The 16,828-nt window shown below is 38.8% G+C and overlaps 1 protein-coding gene across 1 annotated transcript in view; it reads right to left on the reverse strand.

Annotated features, from left to right (window-relative positions):
* LOC150074868 (uncharacterized) overlaps positions 1-16,425 on the reverse strand; it is a 96,205-nt gene extending 79,780 nt beyond the window's left edge. Inside the window, exon 1 of the mRNA XM_090389449.1 lies at positions 16,175-16,425. Coding sequence (XP_090245575.1) covers positions 16,175-16,244 — 70 coding nt within the window. The 5' untranslated portion in view covers positions 16,245-16,425. The remainder of the gene's footprint in view (positions 1-16,174) is intronic.
* Positions 16,426-16,828: the final 403 nt, after the last annotated feature.

The raw sequence follows: 16,828 nt of genomic DNA on the forward strand, positions 1-16,828 counted from the left end.
TAAGCCATTTTAAAACTACAGGGAACTACAAAAAAGGTATCTTCATTAGAGCAAGGGGACTTAATAACAGGAGTTGAGGAGGGGAAAGGGTTTCTAGATACAAGACAAGAGACTTCCACTTTAATTGAAATAGAGGAAATGGCAGCGGTCAGAAGAGGGGGAAAACGAGGAAGGAAATATGTAGGAGGAGGGGAAAAAAGGAATAAACAAACTGTAGAGGAGGAGAATGTTATCATCCAAGGTGTGAAAGAGTCAAGTTCGGGGGGATTCCAAAATGGAAGGTTATTAGGGGAAGGACGGAAAAGGTTTTGGGGGGTTGAGAATTTAAAGACGTATGTACCCATCAGGGCAGAAAAAAATTGGGTGAAAAACTGACAGAATGGGAGTAATATCTGGAAAAACCCAGAATAGTATTAGAACAAACCCGAGAAGGGAAGGTAGGTTAAATACAATTCATATTGAGGGAATTTTTTGATAATTTACTGGGGTAAATGTTATTAGAAATCACAACAGTTAAGTAACTCCCAAAATACATGGATCGAGGGACAATAGCAGGAGATTGGCATGACCTGTATGGTTTCAGTGTATCCCAAATAAAATAGGTAAAATTCCCTTGTGGGATCGTGCTCAGTACGCATGTTAACTATTGGTACCTTGAATGTTCGGAGTTTTTCCCAGGGATACACACGTCAGTCTGTCGAAATACGTTATTAATGGGAATCAGAATTTTGTTTATTTAAAAAAGTCACTTTTACAGCGTCTTACAACTAAGAAAATTTCAAAACAGATTTAAATGCTTAAGTTTGTTGAGTTCTGGCAAAAGAAATGCCAGAGAGGTGGACATTATGATCCTACCACTCATTGTAGGAAGGTTTAGTAACCTTCAATAGTCAGCATAGACTGGAACCTAGACTCGCACACTACATTAATATTGTTGATTAATATGCACCAAATGATGCTCCAGAACAGGTACATTCAATTAAAAACCTACATCCATTTATGATGGGTACCTACTGGATTGTTCTTAGGGGTGATTGGAATTGCATCTTAGAGCAATCAAAGATGAGACGGGCATGGACAATCCTCCCAGAGATGCAAGGGGTGCTCTGGAGTTGCACGAAACCTGTCTTGAGTGAGATCTTATAGATGTATGGTGCTGACAAAAGCCAAGACATGGCGCAATTTGGTCTAGGGGCACAGTAGGCACATGCATTGATCACATTTATGCACCGAGAATTATGGTAAATAAAGCAACCGGAGTTAGGCATGTCAGTATTTCTGGAAAATGACTTGTGACAGATCACAAATTGGTAATGATGAACCTCCCGCTATGTACAACAATTGATTGTGACAGACATTTCCGGCGCCTACACTCAGCTCTCACCAATCGTCCCCAGAATGATTGGTATAACATTGAGAGTTTAACGCACGAGTTGGCGCAGTCTAAGCGTTGGACATGGGAGTAATGGGTAAATTTTAAGCAGGCAGCAAAGACATTGTTCCAAAAATAAGCAAAGGAAAGAGGGGTGGAAAGTAGGAAAGTGTTAAGACTTCTATATGAAGTGAGGCGACTATTAAACTACTGTTATGATGAAATGGGGGGACAAGAGGTGCAAAACGAAATACAATCGCATCTGGAAATGCAGGCAGGAAACAAAGTGGTCGAAATGCAATTGCAGTATAGGCTTAACAACTACGGGGCTGGGTTTATTTTCAATCAAAATAACAGGATATAAAAAAGCAGTTGTCCCATACAGCTGATTCAAGTGGGATCATGACAATATTATACCAATGAAGTGTTTTAATGAAGCTTATAAACAGACATGCAGCATTTCAAGGGTCAGCGTTACCAGTAAGCTGGGAGATGTGTCATGTGTGTGTTCTTGTTTATACTCCGGCACGACCAAGTCAGTGAATTTACAATAAATCAATCAATACAAATTGTTAATAGTATATAGCGGTCACAGACTTGAAAATCGGTCCACTCAAAGAATGTGTGCTAATATGACCAGCCAATCTCTCTGAAGGAAATCAGCATTAGCTTTAGTTGAGGCATATGATGCAAGAAAGCAAGGTTATACAGCATCAACCAAAAAATAAATAAACTCTTCCCATTTTGCCTATCCAGTCACTCCAAATGTTTGTCTAGTTCTGTCTTGAATTTATTTAAGCTGTCAACTTCCACGACAACAGAAGGAAATCTGTTCCAACAATCAACTACCCGCTGGCTAAAGGAAAACTTCTGCACATATTCTACTACAGTCTTTCCTGAATTTGAATCTACGCCACCTCAAGTTCGAAGTCTGAGCAAGTGGAAGTATCCCGTCGGCATTGAGCCTGTTCAAACCATTCAAGGCCTTAAACACTACAATCAGATCACCTGACAGTTGCCTAGTCTCCAGATGCTGCAACTTGCAGGACCTACGTTTTTCTCCGTAAGAGCACCACTTTGGTCCGATCACCAATCTTGTTGCCTTAAACACCCCAATCGGATCACCTCACAGTTGCCTAGCCTCCAGATGCTGCAACTTGCAGAACCTAAGTTTTTCTTCGTAAGAGCACCACTTCGGTCCGATCACCAATCTTGTTGCCCTCCTCTGTACTCATTCTAGCAACTCTACATCCTTCCTGAAATGAGGCTTCCGAACCTGTACGCAATACTCGAGGTGTGGCCTGATCCCCTATACAAAGGGATCATCACTTCCTTGTCTCTGCTAGCAAAATTCCTATATAACATTGACAAAACGCCATGACCTGCTCTGGCAGTCCTTCAGCACTGCTTAGAGAACTCCAAATCTGACTGCACAATTACCTGCAGGTCTTTTTCATTCTCCACCTCCATAAGTGTAGCACCACACAGTTGGTACATTTTTCTTAGGTTACTGCTGCCCATATGCAGTACTTTGCATTTGTCAATGTTAAACTTCCGTTGCCACTTCTCAGCCCATCTGCCTAACTTTTTCTAGATCCTGTTGCAGGAGTATACTCCCTTTAGTGTCATTAATAACCCTGACAACTTTTGCATCATCTGCAAACTTCGATATTAAACCTGATATACCTTTATCAATATCATTGATAAATACACAAAACATTGGGCGCAGCTCCGAACCCTGGGGGATTCCACTAATAACAAATAGTCCACACAGAGGAGTGCACATTTATTACCACACTCTGTCGTCTCCCATTCAACCATATTTTTGCAGCAACCTGCAGCATCTATTGCTGCAACCTGCCCTTAATGCCATACTGCTCCAATTTGTACAGCAGTCTTCAATGTGCAACAGTATCAACAGCTTTCTTGAAATCGAATTATATGATATGAAAAGATTTTTAGCAAAGCTTGTTATCTTAGTACTCACCTCTAGATCGTATTGGTTAGGGTTAAATTTACATAAAGGAAAGTAATTTTTAATAGATTAATTAATTTAAAAACATGTCGCTGGAAAGAGGAAGTGCACCGCTTTTTCCTGGTTGTCATAAAATTATACGAAGAAGATTCGCTTGTTGAAAAACTTGTGTCACTCACCAACTGATGACGACAACATTGAAAGCTTCTCGTCCAGCTCTTGGTTTTTCAACACGCAAATTTTCATATAATTTTATAAATGAGAACCACGAAAAAGTGCTGCACTTCCTCTTCCTAGAGACATATTTTTAAATAAATTAATCTATTAAAAATTACTTTCCCCTTTAAATTTAACCCTAATCAATATGGATCTAGAGGTGAGTACTAAGATAATAAACTTTGTTAAGAATCTAAATAGATAATTAACAGTACTTCAAGCTTTCAGCTATAAATTTAGTCATTATGATAAAATTATTTTTTTGTATCCTGTTCTTTTGTGATCACATCACAGTATCCAATCAAATTGGTCAGACAAGACTCCCCTTAACAAACCCATGTTGTGCCTAAACTATTACTGCAGTCTTGTCATGGTGATCCTGCATCACTTCCTTAACCAGTGACTCCATTATTTTCCCCAGAACAGAAGTTACAGGTCTATAATTATTTGCATCCTTTGAACCCCCCGTTTGTGAATTGGGGATACATTTGCACATCTCCAGTCCATGGGGACCTCCCCTGAATCTAAGGATGCTCTCGTAATTATGACTAAGGGTTTCCTAACATCCCTCGCTGCTTCCTTCAATATAACTGCATAGATTCCATGCACCCTAGGTGCCTTTTTTATGTTTAACTTCAACAATTTCTCCTCCATTTTTGTCTCAGTTATTACAAAACCACTTAGCTCCCTGTTAGAGTTTGATAAACTTCAAACTCTAACAGTTTGATAAACTTGAATGTAGATGCAAAATACTCAATCAGTTTATCAGCTACTTGAGCAGGATCATGAATAGTTGGACCATCTATGTTCCTAAACTTGCAAGGAATGAAACTGGGTAAAGCACTAGGTCCGAATGGGCTACTAACAGAATTTTATAAGCTTGGGAAAAAAATTTGGACACTTTCAGCTGCGATATTCTCAGATTTCATTGCAGGCCAAGTCCCGGAAAGTTTCTAGAGGCCCAAATGGTATTTTTAAGAAAACAGGGTTGAACGAGCAAGGAAGTAGGAGATTGGAGGCCAGTATTACTACTTAATGAAAATTACAATCTATATGCTAAAGTACTGAATTTTAGTCTTAAAAGACGTGTAGATTCCAATCTGTTTTTTTTTTTTTTTTGTTTTTTTTGAGAGAGACTTGCAGCCATATTGTAAGAAGAAAGGTTACAGTATATTCTTAGCGATGCTTGATCTAGAAAAAGCTTTTGATAAACTTTCCCACAATTATCTTCAAAATTTTTTATACACTGTACAGATGGGTTCGCAGTTAAGAGAAGCTATTATCAGCTTATACAAAGGACAAAGACTACCGTAGTGATGAAATGGGCATAGCTTAGATAAAATAAAACTAGAGCGAGGGGTTAGACAGGGTTCCCCACTAACCCCTGCTCTCTTCTCAATGGCGCTGGAGCCTATCCTTAGGCAGTGAGACAGCTCTAGAAATATCTCCCTGAATCATATCCTGATTGCAATTACATAGCTCATTCCGATGATGTCATTTTAACAGTGTCTGATGGTACTTCACTACAGAATGAACTAGATCTCTCAGTTACTTTAGTTAGCCTAATGTACTATGCCTAAATAAGAGTAAGACAAAATGTCAACAATAGGGATGTGATGCTCCAGTACAACTACCAGTAGGCCTCTCTTTCTCAGTGGAGCCCATCACCATTCTGGGGTACCCTTCGCTAAACGGCCATTAATAACTCTCCAACAACTATTAGGCTTCTGAGAAGAAAACATTGTCCAGTTGAACTTAGGACTATTATCATTTTCTAGAAGAGTATTAATCATGTGGATGGCTCTCATCCCAATAGTGATGAATATTGTTTCAGAAACCACTTAAAAATTTAACACAGTAAAGGTTATATAAGTTTTTTTTAAAAATAATAGGCAACAAGAGGTGAATCTGAAATTTCATTGCAGAAAGCCTCTGAGATTATGCAATACCACAATTAAAGTGTTTACAGCGGGGGTATGTAAAAACGCACATTCGATTGGCCCTGTGGGACACACATGCAGCTTCCACCCTAGTAAAATAACACTTTCGGAGGTATACTGAATTCTTAGGAGATGAGAATGCAGGCCCTACAGAAGAAACAATACCACGCTTTTAAAAACTGTTTATAAAATGTTTTCAGCAACTAGTGGTAGGAGGTCTAGATACGGAAAGAAAACAAAAAGTTTCAGAAATATACTGGAAATTATTTGATATACATACCACCAGTACACAATCCCCACGCATGGCAAAGTTTAGATATAACCCAGATGTTTAACAATCTTCACAAATATATGGGCTATGGGTCAAGAACCAACTTAGCTTGGAGGATGATTTACAGGCATTTACCAGTAGAGTTATAAAGCTAAGGTCTGGGGATACTCAAATACTGAGTGTCAATATTGAAAGGCAAGAGAAACAGTAGAACATGCTTTTTTTCCCCTGTTCTTCTGTTCAATATGTCTAGGACAGGGTTAATTAAGTAATGAGAGTACCGCGATTAACAAGGAATCAGGTGCTATTTTTGCAGTTTCCGACACCTGTCCCCAGAGCCACACACATTCAAATGTTCGTAATAAATGAAGGAAAATACCAAGCATGGAAAATTAGAGAAAGAAAAATAGAAGGAACCTATATGAATGTACACTGCACTACAATTAATATCCAGACACCTCTATGGATGGGAAATCAAGTCCTATGCATGCAACACATCACCGAACCCGCTATGAATAGGCACAGTGGGCTTTGAACTGAATTTCAAAAGTGGGCATGCAAGATGATACGTTCAACAGAATTACCTCAATAGTTCAACAGAATTGACCTCCTCAACAAATGCTAGATGCTGATTAGCATGATGTAAGGAGTGTGAATCATGGACTGTAGGGCAGTGAAAAACAGTCCTATGGACAGACAAGCAGAGGTTTGCACTCTACAAGTCTGATGGCCATTCCCAGGTGTGACGAATTGTATACTGTACTTCCAACGATGAAATTTGGGGGAGGTAGTGTCATGGTATGAGGGCCCTTTCGCGGTTTGGCTTGGGCCCAGTTATTGACAAAACCATGAATGCTGTGAAATACCAGGACAATTATGTGCTTCTAACATTATGGTAATATTTCAGGGAAGGCTAATACCTGTATCAGCAAAACAACGGGACCATGCCCTACTCCATATGTCATAACAGAGTGGTTTGAGAACATATGTGAAACAGTTGGATTGGCCAGCCCAGAGATCTGATCTGAACCCTATCGAGATGTATTAGGGATGTATTAGATGTATTTGGGATGTATTAGCATTAGCATTAGCATTAGCAGAGGCATATGAGGCAAGAAAGCAAGCTTATACAAAAACCTTCCCATTTCACCCATCCAGTAACTCCAAATGTTTGTCTACTTCAGCCTTAAATTTATTTAAGTTATTAACTTCCACAACAACAGATGGAATTCAGTTCCAGCAATCAATTACCGACTGGCTAAAGGCAAACTTCCGCACATAAAATCTACAACTCTCTTTCCTCAATTTGTATTTATGCCCCCTCAGGTTCGTAATGGAGAAGCAGAAGTATCCCATCAGCATTGAGCCAGATCAAACCATTCAAGGCTTATACACCTCGATCAGATCAACTCGCAGGTGCCTACTCTCCAGATACTGCAACTTACAGAACTTAAGCTTTTCTTCGTAAGAGCACCCCTTTGATCCTCTCACCAATCTTGTTGCCCTTCTCTATACTCCTAGAAACTCTACATCCTTCCTAAAATAAGGCCTCCAGACTTGTATACACTATTCAAAGTGTGGCCTGATCATTACTTTATACAAAAGGTATATGTAATACCTCCTTGTCTCTACTAGCAAAATTATATATCTTGACAAAAATCCTATTGACCTGCTTGGCAATTTCCGCCTGCACTGCTCAGAGTAGCTTCATATCTGACTTCATCACAATACCCACAAGTAACATACATCTCCATCTCCTTCAGTGTAGTACCCACACAGTTGATACTTTCTCTATGGTTACGGCTACCAACATGGATTTGCATTGTCAAGGTTAAACTCTCACTTGCCTCAGACATCTCATGCTTAATCTTTATAGATCCTGTTGGAATAGCATAATGCCATTACTTTTCATTGACAACCCTGCAGCCTCTGTATCAACTGCAATCTTGGACATTAAGCCTGATTTACCTTCATCATTACCATTGATAAATACAAAAAACAACAATGGGCCTAGCACTGAACCCTCGGGGACTCTGCTAATAACATAAGTCCATGAAGAGCAGTGTCCATTTATTACCACTCTCTGCCATCTCCCATTCAACCATCCCTTTACTATCGCAGTAACTTGCGCTTAATTCCATACCGCTCCAATTTCTACAGCAGTCTCCCATGTGCAACTGTATCAAAAGCTTTCCTGAAATCCAAGTATATAATAACAAAATTATTTTTGCATCCAGTTTCTTTGTGACCACATTGTAGTATCCAGTCAAATTGGACAGACGAGACTCCCTCTTAACAAACCCATGCTGTACAGGAGCTATTACTGTTGTGTTTTCTAGGTGATCCTGTGTCACCTCTTTAACCAGTAACTCCATTATTTTCCCCGGAACACAAGTTAAACTAACAGCTATAATTATTTCTGTCACCGTTTCAACACCCTTTGTGAATTGGGGATACATTTGCACATTTCCATTCCATGGGGACCTCAACTGACTCTAAGGACGCTCTCATAATTATGGCTAAGGGTTTGCTTACTTCCCTTGCTTCATTATAACTGGATAGATTCCATCTGCCCCAGGTGCTTTTTTTATGCTTAATTTCAACAATTTCCCCTCCACTTTGCTCTCAATTATTACAAAATCGCTTAGCTCCATGTTAACAGTTTAATAAATTTCTGGCATCCCCTCCTTGAATAAATCCTCATGTATGAATGTAGAGGCAAAATACCCATTCAGTTTATCAGCTACTTGAGCAGGATTATCAATAATCGGGCCATCTATGTTAATTGGACCAATCTGATTTATCCTCGTCTAGAGTTTACATAAATAAAGAACTCTTTGGCGTTTTTCTTTGTATCCTTTGTCAAAGATTTCTTGTGAACTGCCTTCACCTGCCTTACCTCTTTGTTGTTGTCATTTGGTTTTTAGGAGCATTGGCAACTAATGCCATATTGCTCCGGGGATATGCGGCAATTATTCCCTGACCTTTCCGCATCCTCCATAATTGGTAACCTCTTTGTGACTTGATTACAGAATTCGTCCTTGAAGTTGTCACAGACATTCTCTCAGATATGCCAGACAAGCTGTACTTGCTACCTAGTGGTCTAAAACCCTGATGAAACTGATATTTGTGTGACCCTCAAGTCAAGTGGACCCAATTTCGGCAAAGTCCGGACGGTCTGTGCCAGCCAAATCCTCTGCTTGCACCTTAACGACAGTGGGACTGTAAGAATCCTCGGTATAACCTCTAGGCACAAACACAGTGGGTGACTACCCAGGTGTGAACCAACATAAGCAGAGGTCAAGGTGTGGCACCCACACCACATGGATGAATGCCACCACTATGTGTTACCATGTGGTAAATGACTCTCATCAACTGGTGCAATACCACCACTTTGCTTATTGCAGGCTTGAAGTGGTGGAACCCATGTTTAGTCTCCAGAGCTAAGTTCCGGTCAACCCTTCCCCATCACTTCCATCATGCAGTAAGACTGATGACTTTTCAGGTTTTGATGGACATCATGGCGAGATCCAATCTTCCTTAAATTTCGATGGTACAGCTCTAAAACGGTGGTTGCAGGCCAGCCACTACTTAGAACACCGGACCGAACCCAATGGTAACTCTTATGAGGCTTCCGGATCAGCTAGTGTTGCAGTGTATAATCTTGCTACTCTACTCTGCCAGATAGTGACTGGAGGAAGTCCGAGTAGTGTATGCGAGGGGGCATTGCCAAGGATCTGGGCATAATCTTACTACACCATATCCAAAAATTCCGTTACTTCAAACAGCATGTCCCATTCACTTTTTCCTACCATTGAATTCACCACGAATTGTCAAACTAATAGAGTAAACTTATCTGCGAAAAGATCTAAACCCCTCCCAAACACTTCCAAGTTAATTTCACAAATATACGTTGTCAAAATTCTAACCTCAACGATGTTCGTTTCCATTTGCAGTCTGCCAAACCCCATGTACTTTTTCTGACAGAAGCTTAGTTATCGGCTGATTCAACTACTGCTCATTTCAGTTGCCCGAATTATACGCTGTATGAATCCTTTCACCTCAAAGGTGATACTTGTGCATATGTCCCTTCTGATATTCTCTGTCACAGACTTGGTAATTTGGAATCTCCTCTTTTCGATCTTCTCTGGCTTAAAATCTCTCTACCTCATGTCAAATTCATCTGGAGCTCTTTGACTTCCTCCCTTTGCAACTTGACTTTATCCAGTCCAACTTTCCTAACAGTGAGGTAATTTTGCTTGGTGATTTTAATGTTCACAACTCCAGCTGGCTACCGTTTTCTAATCACACTGACCCAGCTAGTCAAGATGCTGACACTTTTGCAATTACCAATGACCTTGCACAGATAGTTCATTTACATACAGGAATAACGGACAATCCTAATCATACAGCCAACACGCTTTATCTTTTTCTCACAACCAACCCTTCTAAGTAGAGTCGAAGTGAGAGGTCCTTTAGGTACTTCAGATGACAACTTGGTGACTGTCTCTTCTCCAATGTAGTCTTTATCTCATGGCTATTCCCAACCTCGTGTTGTTTGGCATTTCAAGAATGCAAAATGGGATGACCTGCGAGATTTCTTTTCTTCTTTTCATTGGTCGGAATACTGTTTCAAAACTACTGATATCGACGTTCGCTCAGATCGTGTCAGTGAAGTTATTCTTCCAGGAATGGAATCCTTTATCCCACACTCCACTTTAAAATCTTGTCCTTCATTTAAACCTTGGTTTTCCAATAAATGTGCTAAGGCTGTTCAAGAGAAGAACGTTACATATCGTAATTGGCTAGTTTCTAATTCTTCAGTTTTATTTTCTACCTACACCAAAGCTCGCAACAATTGTAAAGCAGTTATTAATTGGTCCAAACTAGAGTTTGAACAGGCTAAGAGTAGAAAATTTGCTTCTTGCCCTAATGGTAGCCTTATGGTATTCTGGTCTCTTGCCAAAGCTATTGGCTGCAACTTTTGCCCATCCCTGCTCCCACCTCTGTCCAAACCACATGGTTCGTTTGTCTCTCCATCCAAGGATAAAGCTGACATGCCAAGCATCCCATTTTTCTTCCAACTCATGTATTATTGATCTTTGTGAAACACCTCCCTCCATTGCCAACGCACTCCATTCAATGCTTCCTGTGGTCTTCCATCAAAAGGATGTCAAAACGAATTTGAAGAATCTTGATGCTAAGAAAGCTCCAGGTCCTGATGATATTTCGCCACTTGTTCTCAAAAGCCGTGCTCCTGAACTTACTCCTGTTCTTTGCCGCCTTTTTTTCACTTTCTTATTCCAAAGGTGTTTTTCCTTCTCTTTGGAAATTTGCTCATATCCAGCCAGTTCCTAAAAAGAGTGACAAATCCTTCCCATCCAATTATTGTCCCACTGGAATTACCTCTACTCTTTCTAAAGTAATGGAGAAATCAATTAACTGCCAACTCTTAAACTACATGGAAACCTTCCGTCTGATCAACAATCGCCAGTATGGATTCCGTCAGTATCGATCCACTGGTGATATTCTGGCTTGTTACCCATTTATGGACTAACTCAACGGAAAGGTTCGGTGAAACACAAGCAGTTGCGCTTGACATCTCAAAAGCTTTCGATCGTATTTAGCATAAAGGTCTTTTAACAAACATTCATCTTATTGTTTGCCAACTGTTTTTTTTTTTGTAATTGGTTATCCAGTTTTATCTCTGGCCGCTCACTGAGAGTGATGGCTCTCTGTCTTCTAACTTCTCCACTAATGCCAGTGACCCCAAGGTTCAGTTCTTTCCCCCACACTTTTCCTCTTGTATATTAATGACCTTCTTCAATAGACTGGAAATCCTATCCATAGTTTTGCCGATGATAGCACATTGCATTACACTTTCCATTTTGAGAAACCTTGTCCTGCTCAATCAGCTTCAACCTCTCGAAAATCTGCTACCAATTCCTTAATTGCGGATCTCCAGGTAATTCTCCAGTGGGGCATAGACAACTTAACTGATTTCAATCCTTCTAAAACTCAGTCTTATATCTCGCAAAAAGGATTCTTCTGCTCCTATGCTTAGCTTTGTTGACACTCCGAGTTTTAGGCAAAACGATATATCTCTTTTGATATATTTCCCTGACTGCTAATCTCTCTTGACACAAGCACATTACAAATATTGCTTCCTTTGCATCTAAAAAACTTCATTTTCTCTTTCGCTCTCGGCATTACTTTTCTTCCAATCAGCTTGTATAAATCGCAAATCCACCCTGCCATGGAATATTATTCCCACAACTGGGGTGGTGCCCCCAAAACCTCTCTCAGGCTTCTTGATTCCATTCAGAAGAGAGCAGTTAGGTTAATTAATGATTCATCTCTAACAGAGTCTCTCCACTCTGTCTCATAGACATTGTTTCTGCTGCACTAGCAGAACCAACTTTTCATCTTCCTCGTTTATTCATTCAACTGCCGTTTTCTGGAACAACATTCCTCCATACGTATTTCCTGAAAATTAGTCTACAGAAGTTCATGTCTAAAGTCATCAAATATCTTCCTTCGTCTTCTCAACCTCCAACCCAAACATGGTACTATGTGTTGTAATACCTCTCGTGTTTAGGGTTTACGTTAAAAAAAAAAAAAAAAACCTTCTTTGCGACTTGATTACAGACTAGCTATTAGAAGTTAGGAATTAAACTAACTTCTAATCTCTCTTAGCATTAGCACGCCACAAATATTGGTTTCTCTGTATCCAAAAAAAGTTTCTTTTTGCTCTCAGCAGTACTTTTCTTCAGAAATAACTGCTCACTTGCTACAAATCCATCACACGAAGGAATATTATTATCCCCACATCTGGAGTTCTGCCCTCAAACTGGACTCCGTTAAAAAGGGGTGTCACGTTAATTAATGAATCTAACAGTGTCCTGAATTTGCATCTGTAATTTCCTCACTCTCTTTAAAAGCAGTCCAAACGCATGCCTCAGCTATTCAGCATCCATTCACAGTCCAAGTGCAAACTCATAAAACCAACTTTTCCTCGCTTATCCCTTCTACTTCTGTCTTTTGGAACAACCTTCCACCACATGTATTTCCTGAAAATTACAACCTACAGAAATTGAAGTGTAATGTTGATAAATATCTCACCTTCTCAACCTACAACCCATCCATGTTACTAAGTGGTAGATGTTATTATACCTTTTGTGTTTGGGGTTTTCTTTAAAAAAAACATTCGAACATCTCTCCTCACCCACCCTTCTCAAAACTTCCTCTCACTTTATCATCCCATGTTATCTGTTCTGCCATTATCTATCTCCATATCTCAAAAGCTACTATCTTCCATCCTCAGTGCTCATGTCTGCTCTATAAAGTACCACATTCCATATCATAGTACTAATCTTTTGCTCAAACCAATTCCTGAACAATGAGATAAAATGCTTCTCAAGAGTTTTTGTACCCATTAATATTCTTATATTTGCTGCTCTTTGCTTTTTCTCTTTCCCCCCTGGTTTTTAGTACTTCACTTGCACTTCTCTTTTTCCATTCTCATAACCTTTGTCTTCTTAGTGTGCATTTTCACCACAAACTTATCAAGTAACTAATTTCTTAAATTCTTCCTCAGAATCCACCAATGGGTGTTTGATCTGCAGATCAAACACTCAATAGCCTTTGCCCTCATCTTCATCCCATACAAGTCTCCTTCATCAGGATTTCGTTTATCAAATGCCTCAACCATTTTTTCTACATATATATAAAATTAATATAAAGCAACACGACCCTCTCACACTTTTCCTTTGACTCTTTCAGTATTACTTCATCCTACCTTAAATATTACTCCCCCCCTCCAGTGTAATCTATTAATCATTGAGCTGTCCTTCCAATCAACTGCTGTCCTTTCTAGTACAGGCAACTCCCATATAATACAGTACTTCTACAACATGGTGTCGCTCTAACACAATTGATAAATTGCGGCAATCCTCACACAACACGGGACTTTTACAACAAGGTTTCACTCTAACACGGTTTGAGAATTGCTGGAAATCTCACATAACCCAATATTTTTGAGTTTTTGTGCTGGGAAACCTTGCTATCATGTTAGATGTAATTTTCAACATTTCACTAGTCGTTATCACCTTCATACTTTTCTAAAGCACATTTCTGGCGATCATTACCATAAAACAATAAAAACAACAATTTGCAGTTTCCAATTTATTAGTCTTTTCTGTTACTGTAATCAGTTATAAATGGGTAGTAAACTATCTTCTTGCATTTGTTATCATACCGATAGCTGGAATTCTGTGGTTTTCACGTTATTATGGCAAAATGTGTTTCCCCTTCCGTGAAATATTCAATCAAAAAATAAATATATTTTCAGAAATTCATTACTCTATATCTCACTTGTGCATCATGTTCATTGTTATTAATTGCTTATCATTTCTACTGTTTTAAATTTTACAACAAAAAAAGTCAGTGAATAGAAATATCAATTAGTATGTATATATTATAGATGTATTAATTAAGCTATGTATGTAAGCGTAAATTTATTTTTATTTTGCTAACTGGAAAATATTCTTCCGATTTTCACATATCATTTAAAGCGGGAGGTCCACTGTATTTTGTTGGGAGATCCCTGGGTTGGGAGATCCCAAATTCTGCGCTATTGAATTTGTGCTTGTTTGAGACCATAAAAAATAATTGTGACTGCAAAGAGTGCAGTTCATGACTTTTAAAGAGAACAGAAGGTACCCAAAATCTAAAATCTACAGATGCTGCAGAAGAGATTGTTCTTAGCAGTGTTGAAGAGGACGAAAATTAAATGAACGTACATTATCTCACTTATCTCACATATAAGTATCACAGTTTGTTCAGTTATTAGTTATTACTATTTAAGTTATTACTACTATAAAAATTAAGTTTCCGATAGTTATAAAAAAATGGAATATTTTTGTTAGCTTTTGGAACGTAACCCTTCTTTTTGTACTGGTTCTTATTCCTGTATAACATGGTTTCGCATTACACAAGATTTTGTAGTAACACAACTACCATGTTATACGAGGGCTACCTGTATATTCAATAATTTACTCTCATCTACCCAATCAAAAGCCATCTCCATATCTAAAAAATACCTACATACATCTTTTGTTCACTTCCAGACATCTTGTTCTCCTCCCAAAACCAAACTGACCTCACATGTTTTCCTCCACCCTTCCATTTAATACTCTTAGCATGATCTTGACCACATGTGGAAGCAAACTAATAGTTCTGAAATATTTGCATTTCACTGCATAGCTTTTCTTTTCTATTAACCTTGTGTTAGTCACACGGGGTCGATTCGACCCCAGACATTTCTTTGGATCGTTGGGTACGTGCACATGGAGATCGCCCGAAAAAACAAGGCTGAACTGGTGGCTACATTAAAGTTCAAATGCAGGAACATATCACCTGACATTTATGAAAAACTGGTTGAGAGTGTGCTGGTTGAAGATTATTATATGCTATTAAATCAATGCATGCTTCAATTAGAAGATTTTTGGTGTTAGAGCTACTACTACAACTGTGGGAACATGGATTTTTACAACAGTGGTGTTATCCCACACCACTGTGTCAGTTATTAGATAAGGTTTATATGCAGCTTAGATTTTAAAATGTAGTGTAAGTTAGGGATAGAGGCAATAATCTAACTAGCTTAGTCTAAAAGAGATAGGAACCAAGCCGGCTGCAGGCAAATGATCTCTCTCCTAAAAATGTGGCAGATTGCTTTTAAATAAAGCCCTGTGTAAAGATGGAAGAGTGAAAGAGGTGGTGGATCTGAGAACTCTTTTAGAGCAAGCCAACTTCAGGGGGCTGTTGAGCAAGCAGTCACATGAACTGGACCCTCCACGGAGTGTTTCTGAGTGAGATTGTAAGATTATTGCAATAAGTACAAGTATGACTAGTTGGTGAAAACCAGCCCCTTTTCTCTTTCTGATAGCATGTTTTCTTTCTTCCCTCTGCTATCTCCTTTTTTCTTGTCTTTCTCCTTTCTTAAATCTAATAGGGGGAATTAGTATGAAAGTGGATTGTTTATCCCTTACCCATATACAAACGGTGGCATCTGGGTGTGGTACTCACCAAAAATAAGTAGCAACAGTCTTCTCTATTAGAGAAGCATTGTTTATTCAAGGTAGTGCAATACCTGAAGCCTCATCATGAAGGATGAGCACAATATGAGATACAGACAAAATGATGCCTTTCGCACTACTACCATAGTTTTCTTGAAGAGTTATCTATGGTGTATTTACACTAATATTATATAGATATAGAATCTTAAACTCTTAAAGTATTATGCCATGTTGCATTTAGTTTAAGTAATAAGTGTATTAGAAACATAATTAAAAATAAATATCTATTATTATTCCAAAATTACCCAAAATATGCATACTTACTTGGACAGATATCACAACAGAGCAGCATCTTCGTCAAAGCGTATATATATTTGTATAAGTCTGTTTTCATTCTTGACAGATCTGCATGCTCTTTGGATTAAAAACTTGGAACAGCTCACTGAGGATAAAAGGCCTCCCATTTCATGTATGATTGGCTAAGTTCATCCAAGAAACCAATAAGAATTATGATGGTATTCAAACTGGGACTAGCACAATCGGTGGTGATTCAATGCATTACTTCCCAAAGTTTTTCCATGGCCAAGTGCCATTGCTGAAAAGACAAAAATGGGGAATACTTAGGAAATATACACGTAATTTCATGACTCTATTCTTATTTTGAGAAAACCAGGTTCTCACCCCAGCCATATTAAGTTTGAGAACCCTGGGTTTAGTAAAAAAATAATCATATCTATTACATAATTCTACCATATGATCACCTTGTTCATTCCTTTGTCCTAATCCCCATCGGACTACTATGGTTCCATTTCTATCCTGTCCTACTATTACTTTCCATCCACCCATGATTTCTTTTTCTTTTTCGGAAATTTTTGAGAGAAAGATTTTTTTCCCTCGTGACTCCTCTATTTGATCTGTTGAATTCATTCGTTTCTTCTTTTATTCAGTGCTGTCCGAAGTTTGTTCGTATTATTATTA

This window comes from Mastigoproctus giganteus, unplaced genomic scaffold (assembly GCF_048544385.1).
Source record: "Mastigoproctus giganteus isolate SK-2022 unplaced genomic scaffold, ASM4854438v1 scaffold_30, whole genome shotgun sequence".
In the NCBI taxonomy this organism is placed as follows: Eukaryota; Metazoa; Arthropoda; class Arachnida; order Uropygi; family Thelyphonidae; genus Mastigoproctus; species Mastigoproctus giganteus.